This window comes from Ailuropoda melanoleuca, chromosome 14 (genome assembly GCF_002007445.2).
Source record: "Ailuropoda melanoleuca isolate Jingjing chromosome 14, ASM200744v2, whole genome shotgun sequence".
Taxonomy (NCBI): domain Eukaryota; kingdom Metazoa; phylum Chordata; class Mammalia; order Carnivora; family Ursidae; genus Ailuropoda; species Ailuropoda melanoleuca.
In genome coordinates this window covers 38394967-38414285 of record NC_048231.1, presented here as the reverse complement: position 1 = coordinate 38414285, position 19319 = coordinate 38394967, and the positions used below count along the sequence as shown (strand labels likewise).

General features: G+C 48.1%; 1 protein-coding gene across 16 annotated transcripts in view; it reads left to right on the top strand.

The window, feature by feature from the left end:
• The window catches only part of LOC117796016 (basic salivary proline-rich protein 2-like), a 69341-nt gene that overhangs the window by 34816 nt on the left and 15206 nt on the right, over positions 1–19319 (top strand). For 8 of the 16 annotated variants that reach the window (XR_004620299.1, XR_004620298.1, XR_004620296.1 and 5 more), the window contains exons 2-4: positions 12724–17350; positions 17588–17644; positions 19060–19178. The exons of 3 other annotated variants lie outside the window; for them this stretch is intronic. Coding sequence is in view for 1 of the 13 variants with exons in the window: in XM_034642692.1 (XP_034498583.1) it covers positions 17316–17377; positions 17588–17644 (119 nt within the window). In the remaining 12 variants the exon portion in view is untranslated. Of the gene's footprint in view, positions 1–12723; positions 17378–17587; positions 17645–19059; positions 19179–19319 lie in introns of those variants that run through there. 5 more of the 16 variants (XR_004620295.1, XR_004620292.1, XR_004620294.1 and 2 more) reach the window with 5 other exon arrangements.

Here is a 19319-nt window from a genome sequence, read left to right as displayed (position 1 = left end):
ATAAGCGGGATCAAGTTTACTCTTTCATCTGAAATAACAGCAGCAATAGCAACAACACAAGAAAACACGAGAAAATGTTTTTCAAGAACTTAGACATCAGGCAAGGAAGGACAGTGATCCCTGAGAGATGGGACGCAAATGAGGTGACCCTCACGTTGTCCCAGCTTATTACTTTGACACAGTTTGTAGGCTGTGATGCAGTTTTGGGGAGCCCAGGCAGAGCGGGGCAGACTCCCTGAGTTGAGGAGCTCAAGATGAGAGCCTAGACCAAGGTGCCTAGTTCAGAGGGCAGAGTGTCAGAAAGGAGAAGGCAATATAAAGAACCCCAGATGTATGCAGAGGGTCCCCCTGAGTATTCAGCTCAGTGCTGATCAGCATATTCATGTGAGGAAACTACCCAAGGCTGGGGACAATGCGTGGTGCTCCCACAGAACTGGGAATATTCCTCTTCCAAAAGCCAGGCTGGAAAATTGTCATAACTCATGGAGCTTTGGTTAAAGTACTTGGGTCTTACCTGAGTAGTGGCAAATAATTAGCCATAATGAGAGCTAGGACTAGGGTGAGGCCCCTTGTGAGCCCCCCACAACACAGCATTTAAGGGGGTTCTGCCCCTGCTTAACCCAGAGCAGCAAGTACCTCCTTAAATTCTGTACCCCAGGCACCTCGCTTTCTTTACCTTAGTACCAGCCCTGGCCCTAGATTAAACACAGCTCTGGTCTCACCAGACAGATCATAAGACAAAACCCAAAGGATCAAATAGTTTGCAAGCAATTTAATTGCATCTCAGAGCACAGCTGAAGAATATTTATAGAAATCCAGTACCCAACAAGATAAAATTCCCAAGGTCTGGAATCCAATCAAAGATTATCAGGCATGCAAAGAAGCAGAAAAATGAGTCTTACAGTGAGAAGATGGATCAGTCAAAGCCAACCCAGAACTGTCACAGATGCTAGAATTAACAGATAAGGGCACTGAAGCGATTATTATAACTGTATTCTATATGTTTATAAGTTAAGTATTGGGACACCTGGGTAGCTCAGTCGGTTAAGTGTCTGACTCTTGATTTTGGTTCAGGTCATGATCTCAGGGTTATGAGATCGAGCCTCACATTGGGCTCTCTGCTAGGCATAGAACCTGCTTGGGATTCTCTCTCTCTCTCCCTCTCCTGCTGCCCCTTCCCCCTTGAATGAATGAATGAATGTTAAGAAGAGTCATGTAGAATATGAATGACCCAAATGGAATACCTAGAGACAACAACTACAGTGTCTGTGATGAAAACTATACTGGATGGAATTAACAGCATATTAGACGTTGTGGAAGAAAAGAGAGTAAACTTTCAGATATAGCAATAAAAAAATACCCAAAATGAAATGCACAGAGAAAAACTCTAAGTGGAAAATGCTGTACCCTCAAGTAGCCTAATACACATGCAATTGGAGCCCCTGTAAGAGAGGAGGCCCCTCGTTCATGGATCAGGAAACCCAATAAAGTTAAAATTCCAGCTCATCCCAAATTCATCTACAGAGCCAATGCAATCACAATAAAACCCCAACCAGTTGTGCTTTTAGTGTTTGTTTGTTTTGTAGACATGGAAAGGCTGATTCTAAAATGTACGTGGAAATGCAGAGAGGCTAAAATAGCCAAAATAACTCTGAAACATAATAATAAATTCAAGGGGGTAATGCCACCCGATTTCAAGAGCTATTAAAAAGCTATAGTGTGATATTGACCACAAGATAGACAAAGAAGAGCGAGTTTAGAATTAGACCCACAAATGCATAGAAAATTGATTTTCGACAGAGGTTTAAAAGTGGGGAAATGGATGGTCTTTTCAACAAATGGTGCTGGATCAATTGGACATTCATACCTCATAAATTGAACTTTGATCCATAACCTGCACTGTGTACAAAAATTGACTCAAAATGGGCCTTAGACCTAAATGCAAAACTTCAACCATAAATCTTGTGGGGAAAATATAAGAGAAAATCTTTGTGACCTTGAGTTAGGCAAAGATTTCTTGGATGTGGCATTAAAAGCCTGGTCTATAAAAGAACAAATTGATAAATTGTACTTCATCAAAGTAAAAAACTGCTCTTCAAAAGACACTGTTAACAGCATGAAAGGACAAGTTCCAGACAAGGAGTAAACATTTTCAAAGCATGTATCTGAAAAGGAGCTTGTTATCTGGAATATATAAAAACCCTCAAGACTCAGTAATAAGAAAACACAACCTAATTTTTAAAATGGACCAAAGGTTTGAATATACACTTCAGCAAAGAAGACATATAGATGGCAAATAAGCACCTGAATACATGCTCAACATCAGTAGGAAACTGAAAAATTAAAACCACCATGAAATACCACTGCATACCCGCTCTTATGGCTAAAATGTAAAAGACTGACCACACGGATGTTAACAAAACATGCAGAGCAACTGAAACCCTTCCACACTGCCAGCAGGAACGTGAAATGGTACAACCACTTTGAAGCACCATTCGGCACTTCCTTAGAAAGCTACACATACCTCTGCCATATGCACTGGCCATTCCGTTCCCAGATATTTACACGTCTGGAGAGAAAGTGTCTGTCGACACGAACGCTTGTTCATGGATGCTCACTGTGCCCTTATTGGTAACAACCCAATTCTCTAGCAAAAGGGGAATGGATACATAAATTTTAGTACATTCATACAACAGAATCCTACAGAGTAATAAAAGAACTATTGATACCCTTAACAAGATGTATACATATTTTTTAAACTGAGTGAAAACTATCGGACCAAAAAAAAAAAAAAAGCATACGTACGGCCTGATTCCATTTATGTAAATTCTAGGAAATACATACTGACTGTAGTGCAGAAAGCATATCCATGGGAGGGAGGGTCGGGAGGATTCCAGAGATTATAAAGGGGCAAAATAAACTTAAGTGGGTGATCTTTGTGTGCTTATTTTCCTGATAGTGGTGATGGTTTTATGGATGTATACATATATGAGCTCCTGTCAAATTGTACACTTAAAATATACCCAGTTAATTGTACATAAATTATTACATCTCAATAAAGCTGTTAAAAAAATTATATGGAAATATAAAGGACCTAGAGTAGCCAACACAAGCATGCAAAAGATAAACAGTGTTGTTGGACTCACACCACTTGATTTCAAGAATTGCTATAATGCTACAGTAATTACTTCAGTATGGTATTGGCATGTGGTTAGACAAACAGATCCATGTAACAACATATAGAGTCTAGAAACAGATTCATGAGTATATGCCAATTGAAATGTGATAAAAGCTCCAACATAATTCTACAGGGAGAGGAAACTCTTTCCAACAAACGATTCTGGAACAACTTGATATTCATATGGGAAAAAAATGAATCTTGATTCCAACGTCATACCATATAGAAATTATTTTGATGTGGATCATAGATCTAAATTTAAAAGATAAATCATTGGAAAATATCTTTAAGACCTTGGTGTAAGCACAACTTCTTAGGTTCCAAAAATGGTAACCATAAAAGGAAAAAAAATGATAAATGGGCTTTCATAAAAATTAAAGATTTCTGCTCAGCTCATTAAAAGACTCCTTCAGTAAAGTGAAAATGCAAGCAACAGACTGGGAGAAAATATTTACAATACATAGATTTGAAAAAGAATTTATATTCAGAATATATACAGAGCTCCTACAAATCAAAACTAAAAAGGTGGCCATATAAAATAGGAGAAGATTCACATAGATACTTAAAATATATATATATATATATATACACACACACATACACGCAAATGGCCAATATGCTCATGAAAAGGTATTCAGCATTTTTAGTGATCAGAGAAATGCAATTTAATATCACCATGAGCTTAGTCCATTTCATACCCACAGAATGACTAAAATTAAACACTGACAATATCAAGTGTTGATGAGGATATGGGACAACTGGGCTTCTCATAAATTGCTGTGAAGTCTCAAATGATGTAACCACTGTGAAAAATTCTTTGACAATTTCTTATAAAAGTAATATATAGTTACCAGTGATCAAGGAATTCCACTCTTAGGTACTTACCTAAGAGATGTGAAAACATGAGACCATAAACTATTTGTATAGAATTATTTGTAGAAGTTGTATTCATAATAGCTCAGAACTGGGAAAAGCCCAAATAACCGTCAACAGGATCACGGGTGTGTGAATTGTGGTTTGTTCATATGGTGGGAGAGTGTTCTGCAGTGAAAAGGAACGTGTGATTGAGATATGCACCAACATCAGTGAGTATCCAGAGCATTCTGTCGGCTGAATAAACAGAAAGAAATGAGTACATACCATGTAATTCCATTTACATGACGTTTAGTGACAGGCAAACTAGCTATTGTGGTCAAGTTAGAACAATAGCCAGAATGGGTGGGGTACGTGGCAGCTGTCTGGGGTGACAACAACATTCTGTGTCTTGGTTTGGGAGTTAGGTACATGGTACATATATTTGTCAAAACTCATTGAGCTGTATGCTTCTAATCAGGCCTCTGTGAAAAGAGTGTTGTGGGGAAAACATCACAATCACAAGCTTATTTTCTCCTAATGAGATAACATTGGAATTCAGGAAGCCACAACCAATGAAACTGTGGGGAAAACTAGATAAATGAACAGTTAAAACTGTCATTAAATAGGTTCCTCTTAGAACTTATAGAGCCATCAAGCAGTCAAAGACGCCACGCAAAGATACAGGAGGGCCGTGAGGATGTAATAAGCTTGAGCTCTTAAGAAACTGAACTAGCAAAGACATTCCCCTCAAGAAACCCTCAAGGACAGATAGCTTTACGTGAAGTTCTGTGAAACAGTTCATGATCAGATAAACATTCTTCGAGCACTCGTTCCCAAGAAAATGGAAAATCTTCGAGCACTCGTTCCCAAGAAAATGGAAAAAAAAAAGGGAAATCTGCCCAACTCATTTTATGAGGCAAAAATAACGTTTATTCCAAGTTCAGATATGGCCAATAGTAGACAAAAACTAGGTCTATTTCACTTATAAAAATAGAGGCACGATTCCAGATAAGCTGCTAGCTAATTAACCCCACAGTACATTTTGAAAAGTGACGCAGTTGAGTTTATTCTAGAAGTGCAAGAACAAGTTAACACCAGAAATTCTGTCGGTGTTATTTATGACGATATTATTGGACTAAAGGAACAAAATGGCTCTCGATAGACACCAGATCATCAGACAAAGTTCAACATCTTCTTGTGATTTTTAAAAATTCTCAGGAAACTAAATAGAAATGGACATTCTTTGTGTGATTAAGGTTTTGTACATTAAAAGTGTGCGGGAAACCTGATTCTCTGTAGGTAAACTTTGGATTTTTTTCTGTCAATGTTGGGAACAAATCTGGAGACTCTGGCTTATGCTGTGAGAGGAGGACACGGAGGGATCCTCGGGGAAGAGACACAGCTGTCGGTCTGCACAAACCATCTATCATCTGGTGAAACCCACCAGAGTGAACAGAAAATTGGTTGGAACTAATAATAGAGTTTAATGAGATTGCTGAACACAAGATCAACTTACTAAAATTAGTGGCTTTCTACACCAGTATTAACCAATTAGAAATATAATAGAAAAAGAGATACATTCACAAGAGGAACAAAAAACTATGAGGTATCTAGAAATTAAACCAGAAATAAATGCAGAAAACCTTTACGGAGGGGGGATTAAAATTTAAGAAATATAAAGGACATGAAGAAGAGATGAACAAGTCAAGAGAGAGATTTGAGAGCATTCAAAGGGCTGCGATGGTCTGCCCAGGGTGTGGCCGTAAACCATGACAGGCCAGAGGCCGAGGGGGCCCCAAATGGCAGACATATTTCCCTCTGCCCAATGTCACACTCTTGGGTTCTGGTGAAGGCGCCCCTCCTGGGTTGCTGAAGGCTGCCTTCGTGCTAGTCCTCACCCAGTGGGGAGAGAGCTCTTGGGTCTCTTCCTGTGAAGGCACCCGTCTCATCACAGGGGCCCTGACCTCATGACCTCATCTAACCTTCATCACCTTCAGAAAGCACCACCACCAAACACCATCACGATTAGGGTTTCAACGTATGAATGTTGGCGGGGGTGGGGGGCGGGGGGCAAGGGCAAACATTTCATCCAAATAGACATGAAGGGAAACGTGAATAAAATGGAAAGATAGGTCACTTGAATGGAGGCTTAAAATTGTCACTCATTCTAAATATATATAAGTCATAATGTCCACAAATCGCTAAGTCAGTTCTGAGAAAGAAGAGCGCCGGGTTGTGGGGTGGCGGTGCCTTGCCCTACCTGGTAAGGAGACAGCCTACAAAGACAACGGATTCACTGCCATTGCCGGGTCACAAATGACCACAAACCGACTCACAATTTGTTCCTTTACGGCTCGGTGAGTCAGAAGGCCACGTGGTTTGGCCGGGTTCTCCGCGCAGGGAGCGTCTCGCACTGCAGATGTCGGCTGCTTCACTCCTATCTGGGACCCCGGGGAAGAACACACTTCCACACCCATTCGTTTTGTTCGCTGAATCCAGTTCCTTGACCGAATTTTCTTGCTGACTGTTGGCTGGGGCTGCTCTAAGCGCCTCGAGGCCGCCTGCGTTCTTTACCAGATGGGCCCCCCTTCCTCAGAGCCAGCAGTGGGGAATCTCCCTCACGTGCTGCCCACTGGGAATCAGCCTTTCAGGAACAGTCCGGACCTTTTCAAGGGGCTCACCTGGTCTGGTCAGGCCCCTGTGGATAATCTCCTTTTTGACGAACTCAAAGACAACTGGTTAGTAACCCAATTTCAGGAGTGACGCCCCACCGTAGAAAACGAGGGGAGGGGATTGTACATAGCAGATGCACCCAGATAGGCTCGTGGGGCCACGTTCAAATTCCTTCTACCACCCCACACTAATAAAAACAGAGAGAGCTGAAAACCATACCTGTTACCTACGGAAATGTAGTATTCGATGGAGGTGAGATCACAAACCAGAGGGGAGAGGATAAATTATTTAATTTTCAGTTTAGGAAAAACTGACTCACTCTACAGAGGAAAACATTAGATTGATTTCCTAGCACCTCGTACCACACACATTGAATGTAGACGGGCTAAATATAAATATATGTAATGGATGTAAAATATGAATTTATATGGGCGTGAGGAATGAAACTGTAAAATCAATTCAAATGGGGGCAGGACTTCTGAAATGAGGTCCCTTACAAAGCACGAGCTCTGGGTGAATTGCTCGTGGTTAGACCTGCGTTAGGATTGGAGTTGCTGGTCAACGGGAAGCAGATGCAGGGTAACAGGAGCGGGCAGTGCATTGCAATGTTCTGTACAGCATTGGAATTGAGCAGAGATGACTACCTACAACATACAAGGGACTCTTGATAAATCAGTAAGAGAAACACGGGTGACCCGCAGAAAACGATGGACAATCTGAAGAAGGAAAAGCCTGAACAGCTAACAAGTGTATGAAGGGATACTCAATGTCACTAGGAATTTGGGGGGAAATGCAAAAAGAATACTAAAGTGGATGTACCAACTTGCTTTTCCACCAACAGTGTAAGAGAGATCCCCTTTCTCCACATCCTCTCTAACATTTGTTGTTTCTTGCCTTGTCAATTTTTGCCATTCTAATTGGTGTAAGGTGGTATCTCAGTGTGATTTTGATTTGAATTTCCCTGATGGCTAATGATTTCGAACATTTTTTCATGTGTCTGTTAGCCATTTGTACGTCTTCATTGGAAAAGTGTCTGTTCATATCTTCTGCCCATTTTTTGATTTATTTGTTTCTCGTGTATTGAGTTTGAGAAGTTCTTTGTAGATCTTGGATACCAGTCTTTTATCTGTAGTGTCTTTTGCAAATATCTTCTCCCATTCCGTGGGCTGCCTCTTAGTTTTTTTGACTGTTTCCTTGGCTGTGCAGAAGCTTTTTATCTTGATGAAGTCCCACAAGTCATTTTTTCTTTTATTTCTCTTGCCTTTGGAGATGTGTCATGAAAGAAGTTGCTGTGGCCGATGTCAAAGAGGTTACAGCCTATGTTCTCCTCTAGGATTTTGATGGATTCCTGTCTCACATCGAGGTCTTTCATCCAACTGGAGTTTATCTTTGTGTATGGTGTGAGAGAGTGGTCAGGTTTCATTCTTCTGTATATAGCTGTCCAATTTTCCCAGCACCATTTATTGAAGAGACTGTCTTTTTTCCACTGGATGTTTTTTCCTGCTTTGTCAAAGATTAGTTGCCCATAGAGCCAAGGGTCCATTTCTGGGGTCTCTATTCTGTTCCATTGGTCTATGTGTCTGTTTTTGTGCCAATACCATGCTGTCTTTGTGATCACAGCTTTGTAGTATAGCTTGAAATCAGGCAATGTGATGCCCCCAGCTTTGTTTTTCCTTTTCAACAATTCCTTGGTGATCGGGGCCTTTTCTGGTTCCACATAAATTTAAGGGCTGTTTGTTCCAGCTCTTTGAAAAATGTCATTGGTATTTTGATCAGGATGGCATTTAAAGTGTAGATTGCTCTGGGTAGCATAGACATTTTGACTAAGTTTATTCTTCCGATTGATGAGCATAGAATGTTTTTTCATCTTTTTGTGTCTTCTTCAATGTCTTTCAAGAGTGATCTGTAGTTTCTAGAGTATAGATCCTTTACCTCTCTGGTTAAGTTAATTCCAAGATATCGTATGATTTTTAGTGCTATTGTAAATGGAATCGATTCCCTAATTTCTCTTTCTTCAGTCTCATTGTTTGTGTATAAAAATGCAACTGATTTCTGAGCATTGATCTTGTATCCTGCCACCTTACTGAATTGATCTATAAGTTCTAGTAATTTGGGGGTGGAGTCTTCTGGGTTTTCCATATAGAGTATCATGTCATCTGCGAAGAGAGACAGTTTGACTTCTTCTTTGCCGATTTGGATACCTTTCATCCCTTTTTGTCTTCTGATTGCTGTTGCAAGGACTTCTAGTACTATGTTGAATAACAGTGGCGAGAGTGGGCATCCTTGTCGTGTTCCTGATCTTAAGGGAAAGGCTTCCAGCTTTTTCCCATTGAGAATAATATTTGCCAAAGGCTTTTCATAGACGGTTTTTATATATTTAAGGAATGTACCCTCTATCCCTACACTCTGAAGGGTTTTAATCAGGAAAGGATGCTGTATTTTGTCAAATGTTTTTCTGCATCAATTGAGAGGATCATATGGTTCTTGACTCTTTTATTGTGGATATGATCTATCACACTGATTGATTTGCGAATGTTGAACCACCCTTGCATCCCAGAGATGAATCCCACTTGGTCATGATGGATAATCCTTTAATGAACTGTTGGGTCCTATTAGCTAGGATCTTGTTGAGAATTTTGGCATCCATACTCATCAGGGATATCGGTCTGTAATACTCCTTTTTGATGGGGTCTTTCCTGGTTTGGGGATTAAGGTGATACTGGCCTCATAGAATGAGGTTGGTAGTTTTCCTTCTGTTTCTATTTTTTGAAACAGCTTTAGGAGAATAGGTATTATTTTTTCTTTGAATGTTTGGAAAACAGTATGGAAGTACCTTAAAAAGTTAAAAATAGAGCCACCCTATGATCTAGCAATTGCACTACTGGGTATTTACCCCAAAGATACAGACGTAGTAAAGAGAAGGGCCATATGCACCCCAACGTTCATAGCAGTATTGTCCGCAATAGCCAAACTGTAGAAGGAGCCAAGATGCCCTTCAACAGATGAAGGGATAAAGAAGATGAGGTTCGTATATACAATGGAATATTACTCAGCCATCAGAAAGAATGATTACCCAACATTTGCAGCAACATGGAGGAGGGGATTGGAGGAGATAATGCTAAGTGAAATAAGTCAAGCAGAGAAAAACGATTATCGTATGGTTTCACTCATTTATGGAACATAAGAAATAGCAGGGAGATCGGTAGGAGAAGGAAGGGAAGAATGAAGGGGGGTAAACAGAAGGGGGAATGAAGCATGAGAGTATGGACTCTGGGTAACAAACTGAGGGCTTCAGAGGGGAGGGGGGTGGGGGATTGGGATAGGCCGGTGATGGGTATTAAGGAGGGCACATATTGCATGGTGCACTGGGTGTTATATGCAAATAATGAATCATGGAACTTAACATCAAAAACTAAGGATGCACTGTATGGTGACTAACATAACATAATAAAAAATTATTATTAAAAAAAGAGAACACTAAGATGTCAACTTCGTGAAAAGACTGGTTGGGTCATGCAGATGTTGATAGAGATGTGAGGAAATGGGTCCCTAACTAGTCACACCTGCGGAGGTGGGGGGCAGGAAGCCTTGGGGGGGTGGGGCGGGATGGTCCTGCAGCTCACCTGGTGCCGCGCTTGTGTGGCTCGTAACTCACCGGTCCCCCTTCTGTGTACATGCATGGGGCCAGGGACCAAGGGATGGAGAGGGGCCTGTGCTGCCGCCAAGTGATGGAGAAGACAGCCCGTGGCCGTGGCCGGGGATGGAGTAAGAAGACGAAGATGCATGAAGTGGGGTTCCGTGGCTGTGGGGACCACTAAGCTAGTGCGATGCTCAGCAACACGCAGAGCGGACAGATTTTTAAGGCATATTGTTGAATGAAAAAAGTAAGAAACAGGAGCTTTATAGTTCAACAAAATGTACTTACAGCTGAAACAATACTTCAGACACCCCCAAAGTTACATGTTTTCTAGTTAGACACGGATTCAAGGATGGATTTGAAACATTCCAGTGAGCACCTGAGGTGGGGGGTGAGGGGGAATCAGGCGTGCAGATTGGGGACAAAATGAAGGTTAATGGCAGGAAATGGACAACCAAGTCGTGTGCCGTGAAGTCGGGAGTACGATGAACTCAACTGTCTGCACCTTAGATGCAAATTTTAAAATACGTAAGTGAGAGGCAGAGCCTGGTTTCCAAGGATGTTCCCAACTACAAAGGTCTTGATGACACCCCCAGAAAGCCACCTCTTTCCCGCCTTGGGCACCCGGCTGTGCTGGGAACTGTCCTGTACTGGGGGTGTGAGGAAGTTGGGTCAGGCATGTGTGGAGCCTGTGGCAGGTTCTTACATCGTTCCGACTGTCTGCTGACCCTCTGCTGGAGGGCTGCGTTCTCCACCAGGGTTCACACCAGGTGGCCACGTTGACTTGACTCGGTCAATGAAATGCAGGCGGGTGTGTTGTGCGTCCCTCTCAGGGAGCAGATTTAAGAACCAGGGGGTGTTCCTCCATGACCCCAAAGCCAGCGATGCCTGGGAGGAGGCTGTACCAACTGCCAGGGTCTTGGGACAAAGACAACTTGGAGAAAGCGAGGCCACCAAAGATGGGCTGTGTGGGGTGCAGGCCACATAAATGTGTGGTTGGGGGGCACTTGGGGGGCTCAGTAAGTTAAGTGTCTGATCTTGATTTCAGCTCAAGTCATGATCTCAGGGTGAGGCATCAAGTCCCACATTGGGCTCCATGCTGAGCATGGCATTTGCTTCGAATTCTCTCTCCCTCTCCCCCCCCCCCCCCCCCCCCGATTTGTGCACTGCTCTCTCTCTCCTTCTCTCTCTCAAGAAATAAATAAGTTAATAAATAAATATGTGGTGGGAAGCCACTGAAATGTTGGGGAGGGTGCTTGTTTCTGGAGCTAACCTCGCTCAACCTGACTGATACAGGACTTCTGTTGGGGCTCGGGCCCCAGTTTCCCTCTTCTCTGTAATCCTGAAAGTTGCAATTGGACTGAGGTTGGATAGTAGAGAAGGTTCTGGCCACCTTTCCAACTCCCCCATGCTCTGGCGGGAGGGGTCATTATTACAGACACTCAGAAGGCTCCTGTCCAGAGAATGTGCAATTGTGACAGCCGCCCACCAGCCCTCAGGAAGGAGCTGCCCGAGTCCTGCTGGGTCTGGACATGAACGAGAGCCTTCTCGAGTGTCCATAACCAGGGGCTGGAGGCGAGGAGCTGAGTGAGGGCCCTCGAGGATGGCACCAAGGGCAGGAAAATGAGGAGGTGACTAAGGTCCACCCACCTAGGCTGCAATTATTTAATTTTCCTGGAAAATCAGCATCATCGCGATGAATACTTGGCTGATTTCAGGGAAGATTAGTGCACTTGATATGAAGTATGTTCCCATTTATCACTCATCAAGCCTGGCTGAAAGCTTACGCTGATTAACCGGTCGGGTCGGTTAACCCTTGTCGTGTGAGCTCACCCACCACCTCCAGCCCCAGCAAACCAAAGGAACTGGGGCGGGGTGGGGGGTGGGGGCTAAACTTTCTTCTTCATTTTGAAATTCGTTAGCTACAACTTTGTCCCCTGTTATGGCTCCGATGTACCCCCCCCTCAAATTCATATGCTGAAGTCCTAACCCCAGTTTACAGAATACTCGGAGACAGTCTTTAAAGAGGTCGTGAGTTAAAATGAGCTCATTTGGGTGAGTCCTAATCCAGTATGATTGGTGTCCTCGTAAGAAGGAGAGATTAGGATACGGAGAGAAGGCAGTGTCCACACTCCAGGGAGGAGGCCTGGGAGAAACCAGCCCTGCAGGCACCTTGACCTCAGCCTTGCAGCCCCCCACCCGTGGTGCTCTGTCACGGCAGCCCCCGCGAGAGACACAGCCCCTACCCAGCACCTCCCAGAGTTCTGCACCCTCCAGTCAGTCAATTCTGGCCTTTGGGGGGCACATTTCATCTCTCCCCATCCTTCCCCCCCCGACTTCTGTATCTCATCTGGTAGCCGTTCCCATTTCCTAATTACAGGTCCAAGTATGTGGGGAGCTCCTTTCTCCTGGAGGCAGCCTGTCCCCTCTCTGCACCCCGACGACCGTTTGCTGATGCTTGATGTGCTTGATGCTGGATGTTCCCAGGCAGGTGTCGCCCGTCTTTGCTGTGTCCCCTCGGCAGGGAAATCTGCAGGCCATTGGAGCTGTGGCTGGGTCATGCAAAATAGGAACGCGGGGGGAAAAGGGTGCAGGAAGTAATGGTGTGGGCTCTCAGCGAAAGCCTGGGAACGTGTTCTCTGGCCCCTGGTGAGCTTGGAAGCTGATGGGTTGTCTCTCCTTGCCTTGGGGCATTTCCTGTATCCAGGCTCTGGAGCCAAGTTCACCGAACCCAGTGCCAAGCTGCCAATGCTTAGTGAGAAACACCGCGGGTTCCGTGGCCCAGACCTGTGTGGGCATGACCGGTGCGTTCTCTTTCTGCGGCTGATGTCCATGGAAGGCAAGTCAGGACCAAGTGTCAGGTTGGCCTGGAATCAGAACAGGGTGGCAAGCTGGACAGAGCAACTCTTACAGAGATAACTCGACGGGCCGTTGTGCAACTTCCAGCCCCGCCCGCAGAGGTCATGTCGGCCTCACCCCTGCACGTTGCCAGCCTGCCCCTCCCACCTGCCACCTCTGGGACCTCCCCAGGTGACCAGGCTCTCTGCTGACATGATCTTTCTCGGGTCTGAATGGAGCCAGGTTTTGACCCCCGGAGCCTGCTGCACCCCACAGTGACCCGCCTCTGTGTCTTCCAAGCCTTCCTACACGGAGTCACAGGACACGTGTTTAGGATTTAGGAACTCAGTGTCAAAAACGGGGGCAGATGGTCAAGACTTAGAATAAAAGATGCTCCCAGGGCTCTTGACGCTTAGGACATTCCAAGGGTTTAGGATCTCTGGGCCAGGACCCAGGGGCAGAGACCAACGTACATATTTTTCTGTGATCTCGTGTTCCAGGCGTGAAGCCCCAAGTCCCCTCTTACTGCCTCCCTTGCGCCCGTGCCCCGCACCTGGGCTCTGAAGGGTCACTCCCTCGGGCTCTGGGCTGGCTCCTCCCGCTCTCTGCACTCCCGCGTGGTCTCACCTGGTCTCCCCACCACCACCACCACCTGAGCGCTGAGGACTCCCGTCCAGAGTCCAAACAGGAGAGTCCGGAATGGAGTCAGACCTCGCAGCTTCTCCTCCAAGTGTCGCTCCGTAACCCATCACGCGGGACAGCGCAGCCTGGCTTACCCAGGGTGTGTCTTCCTGACGAACGGGGCCATCTGGGCGAGCATAGGTTTGAAGCACCGTCTGCTCTGTTTCCCAGGTCCTTTGTTTCTCCAGCACCTCCTGCTTGCGGGGTGGGCCTTGTAGTGGGCCCTGGACGTCCCCCGAATCACGTTCTCCCCGCCCTGCACCATCAAGCCCTAAAGGCCTTCTGTCCCCTCTCCCCTCTGTGATGGCTTCCCCAGCTCCTGGCTCGTGCTGGCTCCGACGTCCGCGCTCCCCACAAAGCACCCCCCCCCGCAGCCTTCTCAGGCCTTGGGTAGTGGAGAGCCTCTCCCATGGGCTCGGAGGTGCCCCGGTCCCCTCACCAGCCCTGGCCACGCCGTGAGTGTCCCGGGGGTGAGCCAGGGTTCCCCCCTCCCCTGCCGCGTGTGCACGCACTGCCACAGGGCATGTGCTCAGCAAAGGTTGAATTTCACCGCCGTGTGCCACATGGCATAGCCCCCGGTATGTTGTAGCCTCACGGAGAAGGAGGAGTCCAGCCTTTTCCAGCTGACGCCCGTCGGCCGCAGAGCCCGTGTCTCTGTCTCACTTGCGGCCTCTGGTCGGAGGCCTCCTGGCTCCCAGTCTTCGTGGCCCTGAACTTGGAGTCTCCTCTGCTCTGAGCAAGAGCCTCCCACGCGTGGTCGACGGGGCCTTCCTGGACCAAGGGGGGCTGGGGCACCTCAGCTCCCGCCTCTCTGCCTTGTTTTGTGGTTGAGCAAAGCAGTGCTTTAAAGGAAATTTATTTTTCCAAATTGCAGAACAAAGGACACAATGTTTAGGAAGAAAACACATTGCTTACATTTGAGAAAAATTAGTAGCATTATATAATGAAAGACACTTGAAGGAGTTGACTCACCCCAGGCTGACATACATCTTTGACTAGCTAGTGAGATATTCATAAAATTACATCCTGTTAATTTAAGGCTTCCATGCTAATTTTCAGTCAATTTTATTTGCCTACGAAATTTATTGGTGGCCTCCAGGGTAACAGCCGGGCTCAGTCCAAGTGTGTGGGATCCTTGTTAAAAACACCATGTGAAGAAAGTAAAACAGAGTTCAATGGGAGGGCCAGAAGGACATGAGGACAGTGTCCAGGTGGTCTAGGCTTGGGGTGCGCTCTGTGGGGCCCCTCGCGAGGCCCTGCCTCAGAACTGAGCTAGCACAACCCTGATGGACACGCGGGGCTGCTCCAGAGTCCAGAGCAGCCCCTGATGGGTCCAGTACTCCCGTCCACAGATGGGGAAGCTGAGGCACAGAGCCGGTGATGGTTCCCCTGAGTGGAAAGCCTCAGAAAGATCTCCATGGTCCCGCTGCTCCACCGCCTCAGGTCAGCAAGACGAGATTGTTCCGGGGGAAGAATGTCAGGTGGTGCATGAATTGATAAAACAGCAAAGGGGAGACCCGTTCAAGAAGGTGGCAGCTGTCTCGTTAGGCAGGGAGGCAAACCTAGGTTGGGGCTTCGTGGTTGGTCCCGGTTCTCAGAAGGGCCGCGTGTTGTCGCCGCCTTAAAAATTCCTATCAGGCCCCCATGCATTGTGCAGCTGGCCCTGCCCCCAAGCACATGGCCACAGAGCAGAGGAGAGCCAGGGGTTCAGGGCCGCACCTCCCCCAGGCTGTTCCAGCCACGTCCTCCTGACCTCCTCCTGATCTTGGCCAAGCCTGGCCTCCTCGCCAGAGGGAGGGTCCAGACGCCCATGGAAGCCAGCCCCTGGGGAGACCAACACGACAGTAAAGGACAGTAAGCGGTCCCCCCGGTGACGTCCTCCCCTGACCACCGGAGCTTCCTACCCATGCTGCCTGCACCTGCGGAGACTGGCGCAGTCGCTGCCGCACAGCCACCGTGCCTCTGGCCGTGCCAGGCCCCTGCTGGGCTGCCGGCTGTGCGCCGCCAAGGTCATGCCCCCTGCTGTGCTGAGCCGTCATCGATGGGGATGTAGGGTCTCGTGGGGCAAGATGGGGGCACGCTGCAGAGGGGTCAGGAAAAGCTCTTCAGAAAATACCACGCTTAAGAGACGACCTAGAAATGGGATGAGAATTGACCGGTAGAAAGGGTGGAAGAGCATGCCAAGGCGAGGAACGGGGAGCCTGGGGAGATGAGGGCTGGGAGGAGAGGAGGCGAGATGCCGGGAGATGGAATTCCTCCTCGATGAGCTGCGAGCGTAAAACCCCGCTCCGGAAAAGGTCGTCAGCTTCTCCAGACATGATGCCACAATTACCTATGATGCTTACGTGTGATCCGGCTCCTGGGTGACTGTCCCAGGGAAGCGAGGACTTGCACTCACGCACAAACCCGTGCATGGCGTCTGTAGCAGCTGTGTTCAGGGTTAGCCCCAAACCGCAGCCCCAGATGCCCTCTGGGGAGATGGTGAACCAGACTGGGGTCCATCTGGGCCGGGGACACCGCCAGTGATCTCAAGGGACAAACTATGGACCCCGGCCCCAGCGTGGGTGTGTCTCAATGGCATTACGCTGAGCGAGAAAAGCCGACCTTGGAAGTTACGCGTGACATCTTCAGTGGCAAAACGAGGGGACAGATGGGCAGCTGCCGAGGCTGAGAGACGGGGAGAGGGGAGAAGGAGGGCGGTGGGCGGCGGCAGGGGACCACACGGTGGTGAATGTTCTGTGTCATGATTGCGGTGGCGGTTATGTGGATCTGCCCACGCGGTGTCGTCCCACAGAACTGGGTAAACACACACGCACATGCACACGCAGTGAATGCACGTGCTGTGGACCGTCTGTCCACCCCGGGCTCATCGGCTGGAGCCCTAATCCCCAAGCTGATGGCCTTGACTCGGCGGGGGACCCCTTTGGGAGGTGATGAGGTCACGAGGGTGGAGTCTTCACCTTGGGTGCCTTAATGAAAGAGACCCCCAGAGATCATCTCTGTCCCATGTGTGAGGACACAGCAAAAAGGCAGCCATCTGCAAGCCGGGAAAGGGGTCTTCCCCAGGAGCTGAATCTTCCAGCATCTCAAGCTTGGACTTCCCAGCCTCCAGGACCAGGAGCAGAAGATGTCTGCTCTCGAAGCCCCCGAGTCTATGGTGTTTTGTCAGAGCAGCCCGAGCTGACGACGACAGCACGTGACACGGCTGAACTCTGAGTAAGGTCTGTGGGTTTTCCCGAGGTCCACTTCCCGTCCCTTGCTGAGAGGCGGTGATGCAAGACGTTACCCCTGGGGGAAACCGGGTGAAGGTGCGCCGGACTTCTTGGTGCTGTTTTTGCAACTTCCTGTGAATCTATAATTACTTCCAAAACAGGAAAAAAAAAAAAAAAGGAAGGGACAGGATGGATCCCTGGAGGGCTGACAACGTGGGCCAAGACCAAATGTAGCAGACACATGAGGAGTTCCAACGGTCTAGGCAGACTTGCCAGGTCAGATGTCCAGGGAGGTCAACTCAGGTAAGGGGAGGGGGCGGGCCCCCAGAAACGGTCTTGCTGGGAGTGGGATGTGACCTCCAAGCCCTGAACAGAGAGAGCAGCCCTGGTCTGCTTTGCTCTCTGCTGCGTGGGGCAGGCCAGCAGGGGGGCAGGCAGGGACTGTCACCATCAGCCCCTACCCCAAGATCACGGTTGGAGCACAGGGTAGCCCTGACTGCGATTTTCCTCCAGGGGAGGGTCTTCGGGGGCTCCAGGAAGCATGCGCCACAGCCCGGCTCCCCTGCACAAGTAAGGAACCAGACAGTCTCGCTCTGCTCATTAGGAGCTGGGTGCATCCCACTCTCCCGAGTTATGTGAGGACACAGTTTATCTTTAGCCCGAAGCCACCTGCCTGGTAATCTGTTTCTGTGTACCCGACTGATCCCGCCATCCTTACATGAGCTGGAGACACGGCTGACTTTATTTAAAGCAATCAGCTCACACGGATAAGTTGGCCAGGGCGGTCCGGCGCACCTGTCCGGCCAGCCGCAGGCTTCAGGGGACCCTGACCTTCCCTGAACAGTGGGACTGGGATGGTCGGCCCGGGGTCAGGCTGGCAAGGGACACAGCACCGCGACACGGAGGACATGGGATGCAGACTGCCTCGAGTTGGGACTTCCCCCCACTGGTCACTAAGGCTGTTTCTTCATTTGAACACCTTGATCCCCTCTTCTAGACCAGTGTTTATATCGGTGAACAAAAATCTGGAAGCATTTTTACCCAATGCAGTGCAGTGTTGAGTACCTTGGGAAACACAGATGGTCTTGATGTGGTAATGGTCCCCCGGGAGTCCGAGCCCCGGGAGGAGAGAGTCACCCTGTGTCCTGTGTTTAATGGATCATTGTCCAGACCTGCTCCCCGGGCTCCCCCGCCACTGAGCAGCCACACATGTGCACAGACACTCACCCACCCCGCCCCCGCTGGAATTCTTCTCCTTCCAGGTCCATTACGTATTTCGAGCTGTCTTCCAGCTCCCCCACAGAAGTCAGGATGTGCCCCAGGACAGGTCCCTGCACGGGCTGCATTAAAAAGATTCACAAACAAGAGTGATAATTCAGTAATGGGAGGGGCGGGCAGCGGCCTGTCAGTGAGGAGCTTGGGGGGGGCCTCCCTACGGTGCCCCTGGCAGGACGTGGGGACGGGGGCGCTGGCTCTCCATCGGCTGCCTCATGCAGGGGGATTTACAATCCCCCAAGATAAGGGTGCTGGCTCCACCTTACAGGTGAGACGTGAGGGTGGCGGACACACAGGTGTGTGCACCTGCCGCTGAAGCCCGAGGCTCTCCAGGGCCCCCTCGATGCGGTCAGGACAGAACTAACCAAGTGCCGTAACAGCAGGTGCACATTGTTTCCCTGACTTTTACTGTGGTAGCTATACATAACACAGAATTCACCATTTTAGCCATTTTATATTTTTTTGAAGATCCATTTATTTATTTGAGAGAGAGCGTGTGTGAGCAGGGGGAGAGGCAGAGTCAGAGGGAGCAGCCCTCCCCTGCGGAGCGTGGAGCCCGATGGGACACGGGCTTTGATTGCACGACACTCAGGTCATGACCTGAGCTGAAATCAAGAGTCAGATGCTTAACTGACTGAGTCACCCAGGCGCCCCTCCCCAGTTTAGCCATTTTAAAGTGTACAATTCAGTGGCATTAAATATATTCACAGGGTTGTACACCGTGGGCAGCACCTGGTTCCAGAATGTTTTCAGCACCCTGGACGAAAACCCCTGTAATGGTTAATGTGACGCGGCAACGTGGCTGGGCCACAGGAGGCTCAGACAGCCGGTAAAACATGGCTATGAGGTGTGCCCGTGAGGGTGTCTTGGGAAGAGATGAGCACGGGGGTCAGCAGACCGAGCAGAGGGCATGCCCTCATCCACGCAGGCGGCGCGTTGGACCTGTGGGGCCCGAGCCGAACGAAAAGGC